Source organism: Panthera tigris, chromosome A2, assembly GCF_018350195.1.
Source record: "Panthera tigris isolate Pti1 chromosome A2, P.tigris_Pti1_mat1.1, whole genome shotgun sequence".
Classification (NCBI taxonomy): domain Eukaryota; kingdom Metazoa; phylum Chordata; class Mammalia; order Carnivora; family Felidae; genus Panthera; species Panthera tigris.
Genome location: NC_056661.1, coordinates 29064483 through 29089428, shown reverse-complemented (window position 1 = coordinate 29089428; position 24946 = coordinate 29064483). Strand labels below are relative to the sequence as shown.

Below are 24946 nucleotides of genomic sequence, written 5' to 3'. Positions count from 1 at the left end.
GCTGCACTCACAAATGACAAACACAGAGTTTGGGAACACAGTAAAAACAATGCTGCAAACCTGCGAATGCTGTTAACACAAGGGCTACGGTTGTAGGGAGAAAGACAACTGATTTGACCTTGCTTCTCACCCTTGAGCTTTCACGCTTGCCATCTGATTAGCTAGTGTCTGGAACTAATTAACAGGTGTGGCAAGAAAGAAAGAAGAAAACAAACCTTGGCAACTTCCTCCCAGGGAATTGATGGCTTTGGATTTACAATGGCTCCTCGAGGACAGAACTAACAGAGAGAACTCAGTGAGGTGGGTTCATTACTCAAAGCGTGTCCACCTATTCTGCTTTTAGAAGTATCCACCACCAAAAAAGTAGAGTTAAAAATTCATCCCTGGGGCACCTGGGTGGCTTAGTCAGTTAAGCGTCTGACTTCGGCTCAGGTCATGATCTTACGGTCCGTGAGTTCAAGCCCCACGTCAGGCTCTGTGCTGACAGCTTGGAGCCTGCAGCCTGCTTCAGATTCTCTCTGCCCCTCCCCTGCTCATGCTCTGTCTCTCTCTGTCTCAAAAATAAGAAATTAAAAAATTTTTTTAAAAATTCATCCCTAATGAGCTGGTTGCTTCCTTGGCTACAGATGATGCCAAAAATATTGACAAAAATACCTGAATGGACTGAGTCCCAAAGCCTTAGAAAAGTCAGAGTGAAGATGTGTGCTTGCTATGTACTGAGATAACAAGGAAGGAAACACAAATATTTTCCCTCCACCAAAGACATTACTTCTCTGGAACTACTCAGAAATCTCCAGAAACCCGTACAAATCACACAGTCCCTTGCAAACATGCCTTCTGCAGACGAAAGGTGTAATTATATCCTGTTATCCAAGGTAATTTACCAAGAGTTCCTGAAAGGTTTCTATAGCCAAAAGAAAATAATAATCTTTAAGTCTTTGACTTTATTCTTGGCCACAGGAACAAAACATACTTACCCAATAAGGCTTTTTTCCTTATTTTTATTAACACACATATCATTTATTGAGCTGAAAATGCATTCTAGCATTTCACCAACCTGAGTCAGAAGTCAGAAATACACATAAAGACTTGACCCTATTCTGTGTCTCCTTACATTGGCAAAATGTGAGAGAATGAAGACATCTGTTCAACTTAGCCTTCAGTCCTCACTCACTCTTGACTTTTCAGAATGAACCAAGAATTCAACCAAGATGGGCAGAGCCAATTATCTATTAGAAGCACCGTGTTGTTAGGAAAAAGATTTCTGGCTTTGGAGTCAGAGACTTGGATCCTTGCTTTCAAATATGTCTGATGCTGGGCAAGTTTCTTAACTGAGCGAAACTTCAGATAGGGTGTGTGTGGCCCCTCGCACGAGGCCCACCTGCTCAGAGTGGGTGCTCAACCAACAGAGGTTTATGTTAGCGATGCAACACTATACAACACCTGGAGAAGGAGGAAGAGCCAAATGTCTGGATACCCTCACTCTCCCCTGCCAAGAATGGCCTGGAAGGGAAGTATTCTTCCCAAAAATCAGGGATTATAGCAGAAATCACTAAGCAGGAGTATAAAACTCCCAGACCCACTGAAAGGCCAGGAGGGAGGCAACTGGCAGAAGCAGCAGACACAGGTGATCACAGGCAACCTGCAAAGGGAGGTGGCTTGACAATTTGGCAACATAAACACTAAAGCTCTGTGTGGACAGAAGGTCTGGAGGACCATTTTCCTTTATGAGTCACTCTGAAATCTCGCTGTGCCGAAGACGAGAAAGTCCTCAGAGAAGTCCTTTCCTTCCCCTTCCCACGTGAGCACGAACAGCTGCTCTCACAGCCCCTCCCCTGGGTTTCCAAGGCAGACGCTGGATGGGGCCTAAGGACCTACTTACTAACGCGTCTTTGACACCCTAACTTGAAGACTTCAACATCCTCCTTTATACCTCGCAAAAGAACTTAACAACTGAAACTCCGATTCTTATCACCTGCACCAAACAAAGGGCATGTGTCCACCCTGCCAAACCTTCCCTGGGAAGGAAGCATTCCCATCCAGAACCTGAAGAACAATTAAAGAGGGATGGGCCTTCCCAGCCAACCTGCCGCTTCCTTCCAGCATCGGCCACCCTTACCCAAGTTCTTGGCCTGCAGATGTGCACCGACACACAGGACCCAACGTCAAGAACCTTCTAGGTGGATCTGAGCCGTCTGATACGTGTGTTCATCTCTCCCATTTTCCCCATTGGCCCCTTCATAGTTAAGAAGCAGGTTGGCAAGTCTGGAATATTGACTCTGCTTGGAAGAGCCTTCCGTTTTCATATTCTGTTGGAGAAAGAAACCAGACATCTTTAGAAAAGGTTTGGACATCTCTGCTCTCTGTAGATGCACCTGCTCCACTTCACTGGATCCACAGCTGTGTTAATAACGCCCGGACCGCTGGTCATAACTAGAGTGCAGTCCTTGGATCTGGTATGGACTTGGCTATTCACTAGAAATGGAAACTTCGGCCTCAGTAAACCAAACACACAGGAGGACAAATGCAAGGGCCTGGGGTGTTGCATGACGAAAGGTCCCATAGGCAGGAAGGAACAGGTATTGGGGGATGGATTAGCACTCTGGTCAACGAGCTTCTATGAGCAAGCAGCTGGCAATGCCTGAAGCTCTCCAAGGTCCTTTCTGCCTTTCAAGTTGCTTAGTGCAAGCTCAGTCTGAATGCTCAAGGTCTCCTCCACTGTCCTAGGTGTCCAAGGAAGCAGAGGCTGGCATTTTAAAACCATGCAGGCCGGCTGGAAACCCTCCAGAGACCCCACAGTGCATCACCAACTAAAACCAGAAGAGGGAGAAATCAAAGCCAGGAACTCTGCCAAATGCCCACTCAGGAGCTGGTAAAATAACAACAATGGCTAATATTTTCAAATGCTAACTATCCACCAGGCCTGTGTTAATTGCCTTACGGGGCCCTCCTCATTTAGTCCTTCAACGACTTCACAGAGCAGGGACTGCTACACCCCACTTCACAGCCGGGCAGAGCTAAATGACCTCAGAGCTATGGGCTGCCTGGGTGGCTCAGCAGATTGAGCGTCTAACTTCAGCTCAGGTCACGATCTCGCAGTTGGGGAGTTCAAGCCCCACGTGGGCCTCACTCCTATCAGTGCAGAGCCTGCTTCCGATCCTCTATCCCCCTCGCTCTCTGCCCCTCCCCCACACACGTGCGCTCTCTCTCAGAAATGAATACATTTTTAAAAATAAATAAATGACCTCAGAGATAAATGATCTCAACTCTCTATCCTGATACCCAGACTCTTGCTTTCTAGTGACAGAGCCTTCCAGGAGGCAAGCCTCTCCACCAAGGACTAGAGTCTCCTGGTCCCATGTGTCAAAAGGGTACGGAAGGGAGGAGAGGTGATCATTGTCATGCAGGGGGGGTACAGCTGTGAAACGCTCTTCTGGAAGGCAAGATAAGGCTGGAAAGAGCACTCTACCCCAGTGCTATCAAATAAAACTACAATACAAGCCAGGAATGTGAGCCACATACGTACTTTTAAGTTTTACAATGGTCACATCACACAAAACAGTAAAAAGAAACAGGCAATATAAATTTTAGTAATATATTCCACTTAACCCAAAGTATTGAAAATTTATCATTTCAACAATCAATGTACAATTTTAATGAGCTATTTTACAAACTTTTTCCATAGGTCTTTGAAACTCCGTGTGTATCTTAGACTTAAAGCGTGTCTCAATTCGGACAAGCCACATTTTGAGTGGTCACTAGCCACATGTGGCTGGCAGCTACTATATGGGACAACTTAGCTCCACAGTTCATAGCTAAGCAAAGGCTCAACCTTTAGGGGGGAAAAGCTATATCCAGGGAACAGATAAGGGATTACCTGCCGTCATCCAAGTACTTGGTGTATTACCAAATACCAAAAAGTCATCTGATGTCAGCTTCACAAAAGAACTCCTTTCACCTTTTATCCCCGCTCTCCAATTTCAGTAGCAAAAATAACACTGATCAGGGGACCGCTCAAATTTTGAGACACAAGCTACCTAAAAGGTAACAATGAATTTATTCAGAGTAAACACAAGACACTTTACCAGATATAAACAACAGGGGGAAGGATCCATTTAGCCAGTCACAGTTTTAAAGACTGCTGTCACCAAACCCGTACTTAACGCTTACTTAAATAGCTAAGAATTCAGAAAGGTGTCACTTTGGAATACAAACAGTCCTACAGGAGCCTTAATCTGATGCAAAACCTTTGGGCTTTGAAGAAAAGGAAAAATAAGCAACTAAATTTAAGTCCCTAAACCTGCATTAGTAAAGCTCACCAATTAGAATATGATGTAACCACCACCAAGAGATTGGATTTTTTTTTTCCTTGTGAATAAATGAATGTGAGTCAAATATGAGCCAAAATCAATGTTGTGAATCAGGAAACCTGTGCACATGACACTTGCTATTGATACCTGCTCTTTCAGGTCCATTTCAAAAGAGCTCCATGGTTTAAAAATTGCCCCTGCAGTAGCAAGAATATAAAAGCCCCTTGGAAATGCTTTTCCTTATGCTATCCTCTAAGGCTGGCTAACGTGTCTCAGAATAGCACAGCGACAGCACAGAAGTCCTCTCCCAGGCCAAATCTTGCAAAGAACTTCAAGACCTAGTTTAGGTGTTCGCAGGAAAAAGCTCTGTGATCAAATAGCAATGTCTGTCAAGCTAGGGCAATGAGGACCCTCACCTCAAATGCCAATTTCCAATCCCTGTGTAGAACACCTGCAAAATAACACAGGGACAAGAAGGAGACAAACACATGAACACGTACATGCTACAGACTTGCACTGAGTATTCCCATCCGTGTGCACCCTAGGGATAGGACAGGTCCCACGTTAACAGATATAGACAGATAGATAGATAGATAGATAGATAGACAGACAGACAGGAGGAAGGAAAGACGGAAGGGCGAGAGTAAGACACGTACATCCTACCCACACAGGTAATTTCAGTAATGAGATACCAAGGGTAACTATAAACCTGTTCCGTTAAGGTGGGGGCAGATAGGGCAAACTGAAACCTAATAGCCATCTTTGGTAAATCTCTGTCAATAACAAATGTTCCGGTGCCACATGCACTTTAATTCATCCACCACCTACTCTGTTACGAGGAGAGGGAACATGACACCATCTAGAAAGGCAAGTTGGAATTCCGATCCGGCCATTTTGTTAACTGTGGGATCTCCGCTCTCCCTGAGTTCCCAGTCTCCCACCTCTTCATAGGGTCACAAGGCACTAAGTGAGTTCATATGTATGCAAGCATTTCTTTCATAAGTGTTAAGCAACAGATATTAAAAACGGCTAGGCACCATTTATAATGCCCTGTGCACCTGACGCTTTTCTGGTACTTTGCACTCACAGTCCCATTTCATCCCCGCAAGGACTCCAGGAGGTTAAAACTCTCATCATCCCCCATTTTATAGGTGAGAAAACTAATTCAAGTAACTGGCCCAAGTAAGTAAAGAACAAAGCGAGGATTCACGAAAGTGGGTCACTTACTTAAGTTGATGGACAGACCTGTGCAATTCAAAAACCAAACACATTTGCCAGTGGCCCCTTTCATCAGAATGCACCTGTCTCAAGTCTCACTTCGTCAAAACTCTTAAAGGTCCCAAGGCACGTGAAGAATTATTTCCCCAAACTCCTTTGTTTTTCTGGTCAGAGTGCTTACATCTCCAGAAATCAATTTTTCCTCCACTTGGCATCCCCAGTGAAGACAGGAACCTCTAGAATCAGCAGCAACCCCCCCCCCTTTGCATCAGTCGCTATGCCTCAGTAACAACTGAGAAGCTTCTCTTTTAAAAAGCACATCCTAAGGGGCACCTGGGTGGCTCAGTCGGTTAAGCCTCCGACTTTGGCTTAGGTCATGATCTCACTGTTGGTGGGTTCGAGCCTCATGTCGGGCTCTGTGCTGACAGTTCACAGCCTGGAGCCTGCTTTGGATTCTGTGTGTGTCTCTCTCTTTCTGCCCCTCCCCTGCTGGTGCTCTGTCTCTGTCTCTCTCAAAAACAAACATTAAAAACACAACTAAAAAAAAAAAAGCACATCTTAAAAGGGGTTCAGAAAAAACGAATGCCAGAGTTACCCACCCTCTATCCCGCGAGATAATTTTAGCAGCTTCTGCACAATCTGATCAGTTGGGAAAATGAGGAGCTGATATCTAAAACTACCAAGTTTTTTCTATTGTCCTCACCCTCCACGTGGCCTTTGCATGCATGTAAGCAGAGAAAATGAGTAGTTTTAGAAAACAACTGGATGGAAGAAGAATAAAACAGGGTGGCGTCGACTAGCAATGAATTCTAGAAAACTTCGTTTCTAAGCAAAGTAAAGAATCACCATGGTGTACCAGCCAACAGCTGTCTCATCAAGGCCATTCGACAAGGTGATCAACCAATACTTGTGAAGCAAGCAAAAATGGTCATTTCGGGCAAGCCCTTTTCCTAGACCAACCTGCCCAAAGCCTTGTCACAAGGTACTAGATCAACATTCATCTTCAGACTCTATGGTCCATGCAAGCAAACTCTGCGGCCCTCTAGATACCTCATGTCACTGTTACCAGAACAACCAAAGCAGACATGCGAATACCCATTTCTCCTTAATCAACCCTAAAACCAAGGGGACTACTGGTGTAAATGAACATCAGCCTCACAGAATGTAGCCTAAGTTATTCCAAAAGAGAAAAGTTTGTGATCATCAAAATATAACCCTGCTGCCCCTGAGGACATACAACTCTAATTAGAATGTATTTTGTTTCCAGCAAAAGATACCTTGGTGGCCAGCAACAGAAGATACAAATTTATCTTCTCTCTTATTATGTTATTTTTATTTTATTTATTTACTTATTTGAGAGCGAGGGCACACGCAAGTGGGAGTAGGATGCGGGGCTCCATCCCAAAGACCCTGGGATCATGACCTGAGCCAAAAACAAGAGTCGGATGCTCAACTGACTGAGCCACCCAGGTGCCCAGCTTCTTCCTTTTTAAGGATGGACTGCAAACACCATGAAAATATGTATACCCTTAATTCTCTTAAAGAAGACGTTAAGTATGAATACCCTACCTCTTATAAGGATACAATATATAATGTGAGATTTCTGGAAACCAATTACAATGATATCAAATATCTGGTAATGTCTTGTTTAAGGGAGCATCTACTCATTCTGTCAGTCCTCAAATATGACTAACACCCCACCGATGCTGAAGATAGACCAGATGGAAGGAGGAATGACGTCCTGGCCTCAAAGAGCAAACAGTCTAATTAGGATCTGAATCATACATAAGGAATTCAGGTGAATATACCACATATCATAATGGCCACTTGAAGAATGTGCTAGAATTAGGGCGAAGGAATCACCTACTCAAATCTTCTGTCTATGCCAAAAGCTGGCCATTCTGCTGGTTTTCATATGTTGTTTTTGGAAAAATTAAGATGTGCTATTTCCACCATACATTAAACCATGTATAGGTATCATACACAAAAAAAGTTAATGGCTCAGGGATGTTCTATGAAAAAATTAAGATACTTGGCAAGGGACCCACTAAAATGACATCTCCAGTATTAACTGACTTGGATCCTTCCAGACTGGTCACCGTCCTTCCCTCATCTCCTTCCTCTATAGTTTGGTAACAAGGAGGTGACCAAGAGAGCTGGTTCTTATACCAAATGATAACATTTTTCAAAACAACTTTTTTGAAACTGAACAAGCCAACAGCAATTTAGACTAGGGCCACAGAAGTCACAATACCGTGAAACGCCCAAGCAGCAGGCCACCTACACAGCCAAAAAGGACCCAGCCAGGATGGCTGAGCTCCAGCTTGTATAGGCCAGACTGACAGGAATGAAGGCACTCTGTCAGCCAGTGGTGTTTGTCCTCACAGCATGACATGCACATACACATGCACTTACGCACCTCCAATCCAAGTAATACAAAACCTCAAGCAAGCAATAACCAAAAAAAGAGAAAAAAACAAAACAAAAAAACTTGCCCTCAGGCAGAAACTTACAAGTCTCCCCTACACAGATGGCAAACACCTCCAGGGACCAGCTGGATATTGTAAATAACCGCTATGGGCCTGGTGACTGCCCCATCTCAGGGGGCAGCCACTATTTAATTCAAGCTTACCCTGTTGCCAAGCAAGAATATAGGCACTAAGCTGCAGTGCATCCAATTTTCCAGGAGTAACTGAGACGTCTCTGGGAAGCCACCATGAGGACAGGAGTTTCCACCCATTTGGGTCACCACTGTCCCCCAAGTGCCTGGAACAGTGCCCGGCATGCTGTAAATACTCAGGATCCACTTGTTAAGGGCATAGATACAAAATGCCCCAATTTTTCATTTCATTTTTTTCTTGTCAACACAGTATGGCCAGATGCCCCCCGCAGAACTCCAGATAACCCGAATGACTGTCCTTCTCTATTTCTCTTTTCCAGGGTAAGATCAAGAACTAGCTTTGTGTTCTCTATTTAGACAAAGAATCCTGCCCCATAATCACAAATCACATTAGTTTTAAAGGCCCTATATGTAACCTCATTGGCACGAACAAGCCTCCGTTTTTCACCTGGACTCCAGGAAAAATAAGGTTTAATGTTTAAAAACAAAAAATAGCTTACAGGCATTCCATTAACCAAGATCCACTCACCACCTTGTTGGCTGTTCCCTCAGGATATTCTGTAGCAAGGTTAGCAACATAATCAAAGGGTTCTTAGAGCCTTAGGAAGCAAACTCTCAGAGGAATGTTAACAAGATGTACACCTCAGAAATCACAATATAATATGCAATGAGCATCTGACTTGCATCCTGCAGAAAGGCTACAACCTTCCAAACTGCCCAGCCTGGCACCAACAACCCCTAAAATCCCAGGCGAATTTCAGTTAAGGGTGGGGAAAACAACCCCAAAGGAGCGCAGGGTCTTCCTCAGATCCCATGCCTGGCTTGCCTGGCTCCCTTGGCTACTTCTAAACCCCAGAGGAAAAATCCAGAACCCACACCATCTCTTGCCACCAAATACAACTCCCTCAGACCTTTTCATCAAGTCAAAAAAAGGACACAACCAGGACAGCTGAGCTCCAGAGCCTGCGGCCCACACTTGAATGATATATGGGATAATAATACCACATTATTCTAACATAACCATATTCGATGCCACAAACAAAAGTTCTCAAAGTATAAACTACATGAGATCATTCTGACGAGGAATCAAAAAAACTTACCACCAACAAACTCACTCTGCCCACAGTTATTATCACCTTATTGAGAAGCTAAAGTAATTTGCTGAAAGGTCATCCCTTCAATGAAACCAAAGAAAGTCCTATACTAATTGCATTATTTCCTTATTTATTTGTGGTAAATACACAGAAAGACACCTTTACTTCACCTAGTGTTTATGGTCCTTGCTTATATGGGAAAAGTACCAAGGCGAAATATACAAGGCTGGGTCTGTCTCTTAATTGCCCTTCCTATGCAATTAGGAAAAACAGTTTTCAAACAAACAGCAACCAGTCTGAAATTCAAAAGTATCCTGAGAAATGATTAGAGAGACATCATCTAGCCAACCCCACTTACTCCAAGGAGTGACACCGTGGACAAGGGACAGCTTCCTTCAGCTTTAGTTTCTTCAACCTAAAGCAGAGATATTTACAGTGTCTACATCCAGGTAGGTAAAAGCTCAGGCACAGCGCCTAGATAATGGCAAGCACCACTGTTCTCATTTTATGGATTAAAAAACTGAGGCCCATTTGCCCAAGGCAACACTGCCATAATAGAACAAGAATTTCAACCTGCGCCTCTGGGGTCCTACAGTGGTTCCTGAAGAAAGAGGTACCTCCATCTGGGTCTGACAGTTCACTGATGCCGGCCCCTCAATCCCGCCTCCACAAGATGTTGGGTAATTCGCCCCTAGTTCATAGCCTCCACACTCGCTGAATGGGCACATTTCAGGAAAAGTAATTTTTTTTTTTTTAATAAACAGAACCCACTTATAAATAACAATTGCTTTGTAAAGAAATCCTTTTGACAATGCGTAACTAACGTGACCTGCAAAAAGTCAACATTTCCTTATTAATCCGGCCTATGCGTTTACATTTGGTAAACCGTTTATGGCTGTCTTCTCTATCCAAACTATTCCAAACTGATGATGCATTTATCTGATTTAAGTACACTGTGGAGTTTACATGGCTGCAATGGTGTGAAAATTCAAATACCTCTTGGAGTCCTACAACCAGCGTGAATTCCTCAAAAGTATACCCATTGCGGTATCAATTGACAAACCTGTTTCATTCTCGTTAGAAAAATAGTATCACAGACCCAAAAATAAGACCAGTTGTCCTATTTTCTTGCATGGAAGTGTTACATATTCCATGAACTATGCTTTCATTTCTTCTTTTTTAGCTGCTCGATTTTAGCAGCCAACTGTGTCACTTTGCCACAGCCCAAAAATAGCTAAGTCGAGTGGTTTAAAATCGCATTTTGTTGTTTGGCCAGAAAACCATCATGCTGATTTCAGTTTGCAAGAAATTGATTCAAGGGCAGGAGCTACGCACGGTGTGTGGCTCTCCCCTGCACGCTCGGCAGGTCTGAATCTATGAAGACGGGGAGCCAGGGACGTGACGGTGTCCAAGTGCCATACGAGTACAAAATAAAAGCAATACCCAAATAGCACTGCTTGCTTCCCCTTAGCAGCACAAAATTAAAACCCAGGAATGCCAGTAACAGGCAGACCCATCCCCTTTGGTAACAACACAGTCCAGAAGGCCTTAGAAGAATCGGCACCCCAGGGTGCAGGGCCAGGCAACTCTTTCTACCAAGGATAGCACCACACGGGGATCCTGGAGATTCACACGGCACCTTTTAAACCCGTGGAAAACATTTTTTCCATTTAAAGTTGGGAGGGGCGCCTGAGGGGGGCTCAGTCGGATAAGGGTTTGACTCTTCATTTCCGCTCAGGTCATGATCTCTCGAGCCCCATGTCCGGTCGGGCTCTGCTCACAGCACAGGGTCTGCTTGGGATTCTCTCTATCCCTCCTTCCCTCCCTCTCTTTCTCCCTCTTGCTCTCAAAATGAATAAACATTAAAAAAGAAAAAGACTTTTAAGTTGGTAACGGGGAGACCCTCCTTTATCCTGTGAGTGATGAGATATCTCAGACTTCATTGAGACTTTATTTTCTTAAACCTCAAAAAGTAACCATTTCACTAATTTTACATGGGATGTCCCCATGCCCGTCCTCTTCCTCCTTGCCCTCAACAGCAAAGCCAGGCACAAAACCCATCGTGCAAGTTTATGTAAACACTTTTAAAATGGTTTTTTTTTAATTTTACACACCCTTGTCTTTTTCAGTTCCATTCTCCTCTTTCCATATACTCCTGTCCAACTCTCTTTAATACACATAAAATAAAAATGGCTACTGTACTGAGTACCTCTCGTTCACCATGCAAAGTTCTAAGCCCTTTAGCGTGCATTCTTGCTCAGGCCATGCAAAGACCTTAGGAGTCAGGGTACTATCACTGTGACATTTCGCAGAGAGAGAGAGAGAGAAAGAGAAAGAGAGATAAAGAGGGGCACAAAGAGGTGAAGTAACTTATCTAAAGCAGCACAGCTAGTAATGGGAGAGGGGGGCTGGCTGCAAAGACCATACTCTTATGTACTTCAATATATTCAGTATAACTCTCCACAGTTACCTGGTTTAAAAACAAAAACAAAAGGCATTAACAAGTTCCAAGCTCCTACAAGACTTCTTGCTATATGCAGACCCAACAGTACAGTGACCTTCATGAGAACACAACTTCTCCTTCAATGTGACAGTTGCCTCCCACCTCCCAGCCCCCACCCCCGGTACAACAGTAACACCACCCAATTCAGTTAGAGGGGCTTCAAAAAGAGAAGCACATCTCAAACCTAGTCAGCTGTCTTTCCTCCACGTAGCCCTAAAAGCACTTTCTACAATGTTTTTCGAAATAAGTGTATCAGATATTATACTCATAAAATCTATGAACCTGCATAGGCCTGACAAACCATCTCACATAGATTATACTTTTTTCTGTCAAAACACCAAACATTTTGCTGCAAATGATACCAGGTGAAAGGGCCCCTCCAGTCACAGGTGTCCCTATAGGAGCAGACAATGGCACACGGAGCCCTCTAGCTTACTTCAAGCAATCTTACACAGCCATCTCTTAGAAATTTCATACTTTTTAGAACCGGAGCAAACCACAAATTTATCTGTTATAGACTTCAACCATCAGATGCTTCTGAAAATGAAATTCACCTACATTGCTTCCAGATTTATTTTTTTTAAAGAAACGTTAACAATTCTGTGGTCTTGGAAATTTGAGACAAAAGGGAACTGTAGGAAAAGTAGGGAGAGGTAAACAAGGGATTTTAAAACACACATCATTTTTGGAGTGATTTTTCTTGGTTACAATTCCTCATAGACACAACCCCCTTTCCCCCAAAAATGTCAAATCAAAGTCTGTAACAGATAACCCTTTTCCTTACAATGGTGCCTTTGATTTTTTACGTGCACACAGCATTGCCATAGACCTGGATTTAGTTCTTTACAAGCAAGGTGGTCACTCCAATTTCTCAGGAAGAGAACCTGAAGTATCTGATCCTTTAATCCTTTGCAAATATTTAGCGTGGACCTAATGTGTGCCCAGGCAATCTCGTTCCAGGACAAATTCCACAAGCAACTCCCACTGCCTGCTGGGGGCAGGCTCTTAACCAAGAGAACATTTCTTACTTTCTGGAGCCCCTCCCACCCCCCCCACCCCCCCGCCTCTGTATTCACTAGCTTTTTACCTACATCAAGCTCTGGTGGGGAGCTAGGCACATTTCCTTGGCTTCCTTTATATTATTAGATACACAGGCCTCTAATTTTCCACACATACAGCCAAAAAATCACAAAATCACAAAATCAGTGATTACCACTTATCACCTGATAGCGATCAACCCTTACCAAGGTACATCAAAGGCTTATTGGGGAGGGGAGCAGATGGGGAGAATCAAGAATTCGTTAGATAACTTCAGATGCCCTGAATTTGTCCTGAAAGTTCTGATTCATGAAATGTGACCACACGGAAGTTGTGCCCCAGGATGAAAATGTTAATCCTATTTTTTTTTGAATCTTGCAATTCAGAATGTACACCCATCTTAGACTCTTCACCTGATTAGAAATACCGCTACACTGCCTGCATACTATACAAGTAAAATGTTGAGTGGAAATTCAGATTTAAAAACAAAAAAAACCATCCACCATAAAGGTCAAGAGGTAAAGCAGCAAAGCATTAGCAAAATTTAATTTGTCTTCACCTAGGTAAAGCTAATCTAAGTGTCCAGACTGTCCTTTGCGTCAAGAAGTTTCCAGAAAAACAAGGGAGGGGGTAAGGAGATGGGAGGGAGGTCCGCAGGAACAATTGCTATGGGGCATTTTTAATGATCTTACCTGAATGGCAAGAAAGTCCATTCCAATTGGTGCAGCAATATGTAACTGATTATATACATTAACTTGGGGAGTTTCAGAAAACAAAGAGGAATGTGAAAGGGGTTTTGTTTCCTTTTGCTGTCCCTGCACTGCTTCATGTAAACAATATAATCTTTTACTCAGTGAAAACAAGTCCATGATTATGGGGAGATGTTTCACTATTGAACAGTTGTGGGTTTTTTTCTCATTTCAGCCAACTTTTCCTTAAAACTTTCTGCCTCTGGCAGCAGCAACTTTCCGTTTCCAAAAAAATCCTGATACGCCTATTTGTATTCATGTTCTAACTTCATCAACTCTGGAAGAAGGACACTTTAGAAGGAAACATGGAAGGCTGTATTCCACAACTGTGTCCAAGAGACCAAGTTTCAAGACTGGACAAAGATTCAGGTTCAAACGAGACACATGAAGCGGGGTGTAGGGGGTGAGGGGACCTGAGTGATTTCTCACTCCATTCCTCAAGAGTAAGATTGCTAGCGTACAAATATTACCTCTGCGTTTTTCTAAGAAGGCCGTAAATGGGGTGCCTGGGTGGTTCAATCGGTTAGGCAACAGACACTTGATTTCAGCTGGGGTCATGGTGTTGCAGTTCAAGGATTTGAGCCCCCATGCCTGCTTGGGATTCTCTCTCCCTCTCTCTGCCCCTCCCACGTGCACGCTCTCTCAAAATAAATAAAAGTTTTTTAAAAGTATCTTTAAGAAGGCCATAAAGGATGTCCATCACCAATAAGCAAGTACATGCAAATGATCCGACAGCAGGAGAGGGAGATTCACTGGACATCAATCACAGATCGTCTGATTCTGACACATCCAAAGTACACAGAGCTTATCCATCTGAAGTGTTTCCAACGTCGGCCTCCTAGATGTAATGTAATTATGGTACAAAACATATCAGAATCAAAGAGAACAGTTTCACTCTGAGGGTGGAAAGAGAGAAGAAATCAATAAAAAAAAATTTTATGTTTCTGCTGAATAGCTTACAAATGTAAAATACATAAAATGTTAACCCTCTCACGTAACATTTTATATCCTGTTGCAAGCACTTAAATTCTCAAAGATGAGCTATATATGCGACACGCTTAAGTGAAGTATGTACCGGGTTTGCTTTTAAATAACCAGCTGTTAGGGAGGGTGGAAGGGTATAGAAAAGATTGAATTGATCATCGCTGTAACTGGGTGGCGGGACCCACAGGGATCCATTGCATTTTCCTATTTTCATAAATCTTTCTGTAACAGCGTATTTTCTAAAGCACGTAGGAAAAGAACGTACTAGGCACTAAAACATGTTTGATAACACTTCTGCTCTGGAAAGTGGAAACATCTCTTGAAACACTAACCGAGATGCGGGTCCCACACCTGCCATATACTGTACTTTTGTTGGAAGACTAACTAAAAGCCACTGTTTCTGACCAGCTGGGGAAAGATCCATGGCAGGGCTGTTTCCAAAATCCTCCCAAATTACAGCTACCCTGCATCCGAAACACGAGCGGAGGGCAAATGCAAATGGAAAGTTGATCATTCTGAGAGGAAACAAAATAAGGGATTGGGGTTAAAACCTCACAAGGAGGACCCTATCCAATACCAGAAGCATTTTTATCCCTCCTGTCAACCAGATAAAAGCTTCCGAGGTTAGGGAGGGCAAGGGGGGGGATCCCCAAAGCAAATGAGGGCCCCCACTGGGTTTGGAGCGAGCCAGGAGCAGAAGCTCCCAGCTGAGGCTGCCTCCTCGCCCCAGGGCGCACCCGCAGGCCCCCGAGCCCGGGAACCCGGCCGCGTGCGCCCCAACCCCGCTCCCACCGCGGCCCCACCGCACCCAGGAGGCCGAGCCGGCCGAGCTGAGGTGGTAGGAGCCCCACCAGTGGCTCGGGGGCGCCCCCTGAGGTCCAGCGGCGTCGCGGCACCTTCGGAAAACCGAAAGCCGGCGTCTCCCACGGCTCTGACATTTTAACTTTGCCTGGTTCCAGAGGCTGCTTGCTGCACCCTCTCCAAAAGGTACTTTTCCGAACCACAGGCCCTCTTCCCCGAGCCTCACACCATTGCACCTTCCCTTTCCGACAGTCTTGGGCTCCGGGGCGAGGAAATGTGCCATTTACCTCGCCGCGTGGGCACGAAAAGAAAACGTGGAAGGTGCAAACTGTCCGAGCCCCACGAAGGCGGCATCACTGGAGGTCCCATTTTGGATTTCAAGCTTCCTGAGACACCAGGAAAAAGAAAACCACGGCCAGCCCACTGGCTGCACAGCCGAGCTAAGGAGGCGGCCAGAAGTGGAAGGAGAAATTCCTCTTCTTTCGCAGGGCTGCTCTTCTGCTACCTCCCACTGCCCCCATTAAAGCGTGACCCTTACAACGCTCGACCCCACTATGCACCTGAGCCCACTCAGCCGGCAAGTCTACGGCAGAGAAAGTCTAGAAGCAGCAGATGAGAAACGCAAACACGGAGTCTTTTAAGGGAGAGAGGGCATTCTTAAGGAGAAATGTCCGCACCGCCCCTAGCCCCTTGGAGACGGAACCCCGGTGGGCAAACCCCAGGCCTCAGTGTTAGGTGTGGACGCGCGTCCTCGCTCACCATCCGAGCTAGGTTTCGGGGCAGTGGCAGGAGCTCCCTGCGGTTCCGGGGGCAGGAGGATGCGCAGAGGGGAAAGGGGGTGCCGTAGAGAAGACAGTGCTTTGCCTCTCTGCCCCTCGAGGCCACCCCGTGCCTGCAAAAGGGACACTCGCTGCCACTCCCGGAGCAGGTCCCTGAGGGCAGCGAGAGCGCCCGCGCCCTGTTGCAGGGCGCACGATGGAGCTGGGAGACCCGCTGCACCAAAACCTTGCGCTCAGGCCGCTCAGGGACAGGCAGCTGTGACCGCCTGAAACATCAGGGCACGTTCCTTTTTTCCTTCATTCAGATAACCCCCACCTCTGGGTAGCCAAAGAGCTAATGGATGAGAGGGCAGAAACGGGGGGGGGGGGGGGTGGTCCTCCATCCTTACGAGAGCGAGTGATAAAAAAGCGAATCGCCCCCTTCCCATCCCTTCCCCATGCTAGGGCAGAGGACGTGGCCTCCACCCCCGGGGAGCGGGGTCGGACAGACTCCAAGGAGCTCGGAGCTGTGTAGCTGTAGCCCCGGGCGCGGGGGGTTGGGGGGCTCCAGCAAGAGAGGCAAGGGAGGCGGCTGGCCTCTGCTCTCCCGGAGAGGAAAGAGGGTCCGCCAGTGGAGGGCTGGATGTGGAGGGTCGCCGAGCCGCACACTGCTACGTGCGGTGATTTATTATCGTCATCGATAGCCGATACTGTTCCCGTCTTAACCTGGCCAGAAAGCAGCGGGTCTAGGTCTGCCAGCCGCGAACAGCCTGCAAAAGGGCAAAGATGAAGGTAGGCAGGGCGCGCGAGACAGAAAAAAAATCCGCCCCGTTGCGAACTGGAATCCAGCTGCCGACCACCCCCGCCCCCGGCGCCCCTACTGGAGCAGCCCCGCGGAGCAGAGTTGCTGGGCAAAGGCGCCACGGGGTCGCGGTTGAGGGAGCCACGGATCTCCCTAAACCGCCTGCTCCCAGCCCTCCTACCGCTCCCGGGCCCCAGCGCCCGGGAAAGCTGTCTCGCTCCAGCACGGAAGAGCAGCCTGCCCCCCAGCCCCGAACGGGGGTCGCCCCTGGCTCCGGACACCAGAACGCAGGCGGCTCCCAACATCCCCAAACCTCCACCACCAGCCTCTCCAAAGGGTCGGGAAGCCACAAAGCAAGTCCCCCAATTCCGAGCTCCTTCAATCCTCTCCTAGGCGAGGGGCGCACCCTGGGCCCCCCAAACCCACAGAGGCATCCTCCCCTGGCCCCAGTCTCCTCAATCGCTCCAGAGCTCGCTCTCTCCCGAACCGCGGCGTGTCAGCAAAGCGAGCTTTTCTTCCTACTCCGGCTCCCTCAGAACCCCCCCCCCCCCCGCCAAACCTGAGCGAGAGCAGACCTCTACGGCCCCTTGTCCCCCCGCCAGCCCTTGCTTCCATCCTCCCCAACCATCAGCCTCCCTAAACGCCGCCAGAACCAGCCGAGCGGATCCCTCTCTCTCCTTCCCGGGCGCCCGGCCCCCCTTCGCCCTCTCCAGGGTCCTCGGGACGGGCGCCCGAGCTCCGTGCCGCGGCGACAACTCCGCATCCCCCCGCGCGCGCCGGCCAGGGCCGGGTCCCCTCAGCGGCCGGCACTCACCGGGGAAGCACACGACATAATGGAGCACGGAACTGGTGATTTTCAGGAACAAAATCCACCAACACGGTTCCAGTAACCTCCGCATGTCCGAAAACGCACATCGAAAAGAGGAAGGCAGGGGGGGTAAACTTGTTGAATAAGTTCTTGCCTCCGTGTGAGCCTCCGCTAAACCCGGGCTCTTCCCCTGCTCGCCCGCTCTACGGGCCCCCCGCGCTCGGCGGCCCGAGTCCCCCTGGAATCCGGGAAGCCGCCGAGCGCCCCCCGGAAAATCTCAAAAAGTGACCGGGAACGCGGAGCCACGCTGGGGACGATCCTCGGCGGAGAAGGGCTGCTTTCCGTTCAAAAAAAGAGCAAGCCGAGCGAGCAGGGCCAGTGAGTAGTCGGCGGGCGGCGGCGATGCCGGGGGCCCGGGGCAGGCAGGGACCGCAGGCGGCGGCGAGCAGCCGAAGATCCCCAACTTGAGTCGGCGGCGCGGCGCAGCCCGAGAGCCGGCGGGCGGCGGCGGGGCTGAGCGCGGCGCGGCGTCTCCGGGCTTCAGGCAGGCAGCTCCTTCCAGGGCCCGGGGAAGGAAGGAGGCATGTTTGCGAGCGGGGAAGGGGAGGGGAGAGGCGGGGGGAGCGAAGAGCCCCCCAAAATAGAAACGGCCGGAGGAAACGGAGGAAAACACAAAGGATCTCAGAGGGGCGCTGGGGCGAGGGCGCCTTCAGTCCATGCTCCTGAAAGTTGTGGCTCCAGCGCAGGCTGGGGAGGAACGAGGAGCGCGGGGCTGGAAACTGGCCATGCCTCCATACAGGAAGTAACATGTGAGCATGGATCCTGGCAGAGACTTTAAAGCCGGCGAGCGAGCGAGCGAGCGAGCAGGGGGCGCGCGGCGGCGGGCGCGGCGGCGCGCGAGCAGGGGGCGCGCGGCGGGCACGGGGGCGCGCAGCCGGGCTGCGGGAAGCGGGAGCGCGCTCACCGCGCTCTTAAAGCAGCCGCGCTCGGCTCCCGCCTCCGAGGGGTCCCGCCGCCGGGTTCTGCCCCCGCACAGCCAGGGGTACTGCGGGCTCGGCTGAGGCAGTTTGGGGCCTGGGGACGGCTCTGGCCCAGTCTCGGAGAGAGGGAGGAGGACGGCTGCCTTCTCGGGCTGGCGAGTCTTTGCCAGCTCCCAGTTCTGCGAGCTCTTAAAGACGCCGCGCTTAGCGCGGGCTTGGCGAGATCTCCCCTCCGTCGTCTGCTTTGCTCGGAGATCCCGGACCTGGGGGGAGGAGGACCTGGTTCGGGTCTGAGGAGAGGAGAGGAGGGGGACAGTCGATTGCCCGCCTTTTTAGGCGAGGGGGGGGGGGTTCCAGTTCGGCCCCAGCGCCCTAGCAGCGCCGCAGCGGGGCGCGCCCTGCCTCAGTCCCTGCTCGTGCCCCCAGCCCGGCGTATTCCCCCGCCTGGAAACAAAGCCGAGAGGCCTTTGCTCTGGGGCTGCGTTGGGATTTAATTTTTTTTTCCCCCTTTCAGGCTTCCATTGGCGGAGTCCGCGGTTAGGGAGGGGGGTGGGGAGGGGAGGGATAACGATCCGAGGCTTGCAAAATCCAGCCCTTCCGAGCCCCACACCCCCTTTCCCCTCGCCACGGAGGATCGGTGGCTGAGTTTTCCAACTCCAAGCTCCGCGGGAGGAGGGAAGGTTCCCGCGCTCTGGCTGGGTGGTGGGGAGGGCGCAGGAAATGCGCCTCTCACCCTCGGCTGGGTGAAAGCAGCGCCGCGGGGCAGGACCGATTTCCTGGCAGCTACCCGGGGAGCGGCTGCCTCTTTAGCAATCCGGGAGAGGCGTCCGGGGGAAATGGGAGGACTAGGCTTATCTGTAATGAGTTTTGTCCCTTGGCTCTCGGTGAGAAGATCTTTATCGCTCAGACTTCTAAGCGCCCTATTTTCCCCTCTTACGCGGGTGCTAAAAGTGGGGGAGGCAGGCTTTTGATTAAACGTGTAATTAAGCCAAGGTAATTTGCCATTTGTAATTTTTGCCTAATTTTTCTGCCTCTGTTTAAAAGCCATTTTGACATGTTTTTAACGTGCTCCTGCTATTCCATCCCACCACGCAGGGTCCTCCACCCACCCACCCAGCCACCCAAACATCCCAACCGGATGCTAGGTTTTCAAATAATGTACAGATGTTCAGAGATCCTCCTGCAAGATGTGATTAGGGAAGCAGTTTCACACCCACACTTCCAAAAGAAAAACCTTTGAAAAGTTACGTTTGGGATTACAAACTAATAAAAGCCAGGAAGTTCCTGGGGAGGGCCCGCGCCCTATCTTTAGATGAACAGGGGGGAACACCCTCCCTCAGTAATGAGTTTGTTTGCTTTGGAATTTGGTCCTTCCTGGTTTTGTTGGAATCCTGACTCCCCCGTAAATGCTGGAGGGTCAGTTTTCTTGGGAGTGTCGTATTTAAGGGCTGTCCAGTTGTCAGTTGGGAGCTTCGAAAGAGGTTAAAATGACCCCTGTGTGTCTGGCTACCTTACTAACGAATGAATGGTAAACTCCGTGGGATTTGAATTAGAACTATAGGCTAGAAGACATCCCCAGGTGAGTTTCCTCCTTTGCAAAATGTAGGTAATAAAAACTGCGATTTGTGAAATGCCTATCATCTACCAGGCACTGTGCTGAATTCTTTTCCAGAAACTGTTCATTCAACAAATTCATTGAGCATTTACTGTGCGGGCATGGTGGGAACCCGCCCAGGATGAAAAAAGGCAAGGCCTGTGACCTTCGTGTTTACCTTCCAAAGTACATAGAGTCCTTACAAGAGTCTGCCAGCAGTAGGGATTATTTTCCCTATTTTATCGACAAAGAAACATGTTCAGAGGAGTCAAATAATGGATCCCCAGCTAGTGAGTAGTAGAGCTGGGATTCTGAGGCCTGTCTGCCTCCACCCATGTGCAGAGGCAAAGAAATGATGGTTTGAGAAGACACTGACACTTGGGTAGGAGAAGTGGCTTAGTGGGGGAAAGTTCACATGGGTTTGGAGAGTAAATCACCACTACCCTTAGGACACCGCACACTAAAAAGTAACATTGAATTAGATCCAGGCTGGTGACTTTTCTGAGGCCCTAGGCTGAACCCAGGCCTTACCGGGTGCCATAATAAAATAGAATTTTTTTGTGACTTTATTTATTTTGAGCACGACAGAGAGAAAGAGACCGCCCAAAGAGGAGGGTCAGAGAGAGAGGGATACAGAGAAAATCCCAAGCAGGCTCAGCACTGTCAGCACAGAGCCTGACACGGGCCTCAAACCCACGAATTGCGAGATCATGACCTGAGCCAAAACCAAGAGTCGGTTGTAAGCCACCCAGGCGCCCCTATAAAATAGAATTTTAAATGGCTACCACACAGGATGCCTTTTCATTCATTCATTCTACAACCAATTATAGAACAGCTCATATATACCGGACATCATATCAAGTGTTGACAGTATAGAATGACCAGGCAGTGAACCTGACAGTGTCCCCACCTGATGATTACAATCCACCTCCCAGGAGATGTGGGGGCTGCACAATATGGTGAGCACCCCAAGATACTGGGTGTGAGGGGCCGTGGGAGTGCCAAAAGAGGGAAGGGATCCCCCATGGGAAGATAAGTCTACAAAGAGAAAGGGCTGGTGTTGGTGATAAATTACCCCCAAACTTAGGAGCTTACAGCAATACACCTTTATTATGTCACCGCTTGGTAGTTCCAAAGTTGGGGTACAGCATAACTGGGTCCTCTGCTCAGAGTCTCCCTAGGCTGAAATCAAGGTGTCTGCCAGGCATTCTCATCTGCAGTTCAGAGTCCTCTTCAAAACCCATTCAGATTATTGACGGAATTCAGATCTTTGTAGGACAGAGATCCCCATTTTCTTTCTGCTTGTTGGCTGGAGGTAGATGTCAGCTGGAGACCGTCTTCAGGTCCAACCCATTCAGTCCTCTCACATAACGACAGCTCTTCTTTAGCGACAGAGAATCTCCCTACAGGCAGCTATGTAGGAGTTTTGGGAGTGAGCATCCCATCACTTTTGCCACAAAATGTAACCTAATGAAGTGAGTATCCCAACACATTTATAGGTCTCACTCACTCTCAGAAGACGGGATAATACACCAGGGTGTGGGAATCTTGGGGACCATCTCAGGGTTCTGCCTGCCATAGTGCTGGTGGTCTATTGTGTGTAGAGACTGTTGGTTAAAGGTGATCACTCTCAAGCCAGTCTAGTTGGCTTCTATCTGTTTGACCATGGGCAACTTAACCACTTCATGCCTCAGTCTTCTCATTTGTAAAGCAGAAGTAATAAGTGCACCTACTTCTAAATTGAGAAGATTAAAAGGAGTTAAACAGAGCGTAGTGGGGCACCTGGGTGGCTCAGTTGGTTGAGCATCCGTCTTCGGCTCAGGTCATGATCTCACACTCCGTGAGTTCGAGCCCCGCATCGGGCTCTGTGCTGACAGCTCAGAGCCTGGAGCCTGCTTCAGATTCTTTCTCTCTGTCTCTCTCTGCTCCTCCCCTACTCGAGTTCTGTCTCTGTCTCTCTCTCAAAAATAAGTAAAGATTTTTTTAAAAAAATAGAGAAAAAAGAGTGAAGTATTTAGAGTAGTGTGGAGCATCTAATAAGCATTTAATAAATGTAAGCTATTACTGTTATCTGTTCAACAAGCCTATGCAAGAGACAGTGAACATGTTACTCTCTGCCTACTCAACTCCCATGTCTTTTCTTCCACTAACAGCACCCTGGTTTTCCTTTGTGCTAATCTTTACCGACAGTCTTGATCTTTCTTCCTCCAGTGCCACCCTCTGCCTTTCCACCTCACTGGTGAAGCATCGGCACATGTCCCAACCCCGACCATTTGGAGCCTTTCAGCCCCCTGGCCTGATTCGGTTAATAACAGCCACCTGTTTCCACTTGGTACAATGAGAGCGAGACCCTTCTGGACCTACCAAGCTGGATGACCTTAAGCTTTGACAAGAAAGAAGGGCTCCACTCGGGAAGAGACTGCTTGAAAATAAAACTGATGCCCAGAGGAAAACAGAATGGAAAGGAAGAGGCCAGCAGAACCCTAATTTCATCACTTGAGTCCTTCAATTAAGTCTTACTGGAAGCCAGACCAGACGCCTGGACTTTTCAGTTACTTGAGCTGATAAGTTCCTTTTATGCCTTTTACCCCTTTGGGTTGTTTTTGTTGTTGTTGTTAAGTTTATTTATTTATTTTGAGAGAGTGCACAGAGGGGGAGAGAGAAAGAGAATCCCAAGCAGGCTCTGCATTGTCAGTGTGGAGCCTGAGGCACGGTTTGACCTCACAAACCGTGAGATCACGACCTGAGCCGAAATCAAGAGTCGGATGCTTAACCAACTGAGCCACCCAGGTGCCCCTGAGCTGGGGTTTTATTAAATGGAAACGAACAACTTCAAACTTGGAACTGATGGCGAAAGATCAGTAAAATACCCACATTTTACAAAGAAAGAAGCAGGAGCTCCTAGACGTAAGTGGAAGTAAGTGATTTAACCAAGGTGATTGAGGTAGTAAAAGAGGACTCAGATCTACTGTATCAATCATTTATTATTATGTAACAAAACACTCCAAAATGTAGTAACTTGAAATAACCTTTTTTTTTTTTTTTTGGAGGCCAGTAGTCTGGGCTCGGTGAGACAGTACTTCTGCTGGTCACGTCTGAGGTCCTTCATGCAGCTATAGCACCAGCTGCCAGAGCTCAGCTGGGTCTGCCCGGTCCAAGATGGCCTCACGTACATGCCCAGCAATTAGTGCCGTTGGCTGGGGCTCCTCAGTTCTCGTTCACTGACATTTCCAACAGCCTATCTCGGACTTCGCAAAATGGTCTCAGGCTAGTAGGAATGAGAGTGGAGGCTGTACACTATCTTGAAATCTAGACTGACCGTTGCGTTTTATTGGTCCCAGCAAGTCCAAAAGCCCCAGTTCAGGGAGAAGGAGAAACAGACTCCAGCTTTTGTGGGGAAGAGTAGCAAACTTCCATTGCAAATGGGAGCAGGAAAACAAGGATGAGAGGAATTGTGGCCTTTGCAAACAGCCTCTCCACTGTTAAAGCGAAATGGTTACCGTGTCGGTTGACTTGTGTCCCCCCAAAGAAAGAAATGTTGAAGTCCTAACCCTTGGTACCTCAGAATATGGCCTTATTTGGAAACATGGTCTCTACAGAGGAAAGTTAAAATGAGGTCATTAGCGTGGGCTCTAATCCAATACATTCGGTGTCTTTACAAAAAGGAGAAATTTGGACACAGATACGGATCAGCACAGAGCGAAGACAATATGCAAACGTATGGGAAATAGATGGCCAGTTGACTGAAGTGACACATTTATAAGCCAAGGAATGCCACGGATTGATGGCAAACAGCAGAAACTGAGAAGAAACAAGGAAGACTTTTCCTACATGTTTCAGAGGGAGTGTGGCCCAGGCACTGCTTTGATTTTGGACTTGTAGCATCCAGAACTGTGCAACAATAAATACCTGCTGTATGAAGATACCCAGTCTGTGGTACTTTGTTACAGCAGCTGTGGGAAACTGTACATTGGCCATTAACCTCTTCCCTTAGAGCGTCCTCATGTGTAGAGGAATCGTACTTGTGACTACGTTGCCAACCTCATGAGTGAATCCTTACAAAACAGTAACAACAGAAAACTTAGTCATTCTGACTTCAGATTCTGGGGCAATGTTTATTTTAGGGTAAAAGGATAAAAACAACAAAATATGTTTACTCTGAAAAAAATGTACAAAAGAAAAGCCTCCAAGTCCTCTAATAATAATGATACTTGTGATCACATAATGCCCTATATTCAGTGAACTAATAGTGTTAGTATTTTAATACACTATTGTAAAATAGGATTAAATCCTCACAGCAAAAATGACCAATAAAGCTGTTTTGGTTACGAGCAGCAGAAGCACTAAATGAACCAATTGGAGCAAAGAAAGGAAGTTATTGATTTATCTCACTGGTGGGAAGTGTAAGACTTTGGGAAAACTGTATCAAGGGGCTCCAGCAATGGCTCCAAATTCCCTCTTGAGCTCTGATGGCTCTGCTTACCTTTCCTTTGACTTTCTTGTCTGGCTCCTGGTGATACCTGTTCTCAGAAATCTTTCCCAATGTCCATAATGATTCCCCAAAATGTATTTTGATTGCCCTTGCTTGGGTCCTGTACCTCTGCCCGGACTAGGGCCAGGCACTTGCCGGACCTAGTGCAGGGCTTATACTTGATTTTCAACACGTTTGAAGAATAAGGACTGAGGG

General features: G+C 47.7%; 1 protein-coding gene across 4 annotated transcripts in view; it reads right to left on the bottom strand.

Annotated features, from left to right (window-relative positions):
- The window catches only part of PTPRG (protein tyrosine phosphatase receptor type G), a 710659-nt gene extending 692166 nt beyond the window's left edge, over positions 1-18493 (bottom strand). For 3 of the 4 annotated variants that reach the window (XM_042979322.1, XM_042979323.1, XM_042979324.1), the window contains exon 1: positions 17692-18493. In XM_042979322.1, the coding sequence (XP_042835256.1) occupies positions 17692-17776 (85 nt within the window). In that variant the 5' untranslated portion in view covers positions 17777-18493. The remainder of the gene's footprint in view (positions 1-17691) is intronic. The other variant, XM_042979325.1, reaches the window with a different exon arrangement.
- Between the last annotated feature and the right edge of the window lie 6453 nt (positions 18494-24946).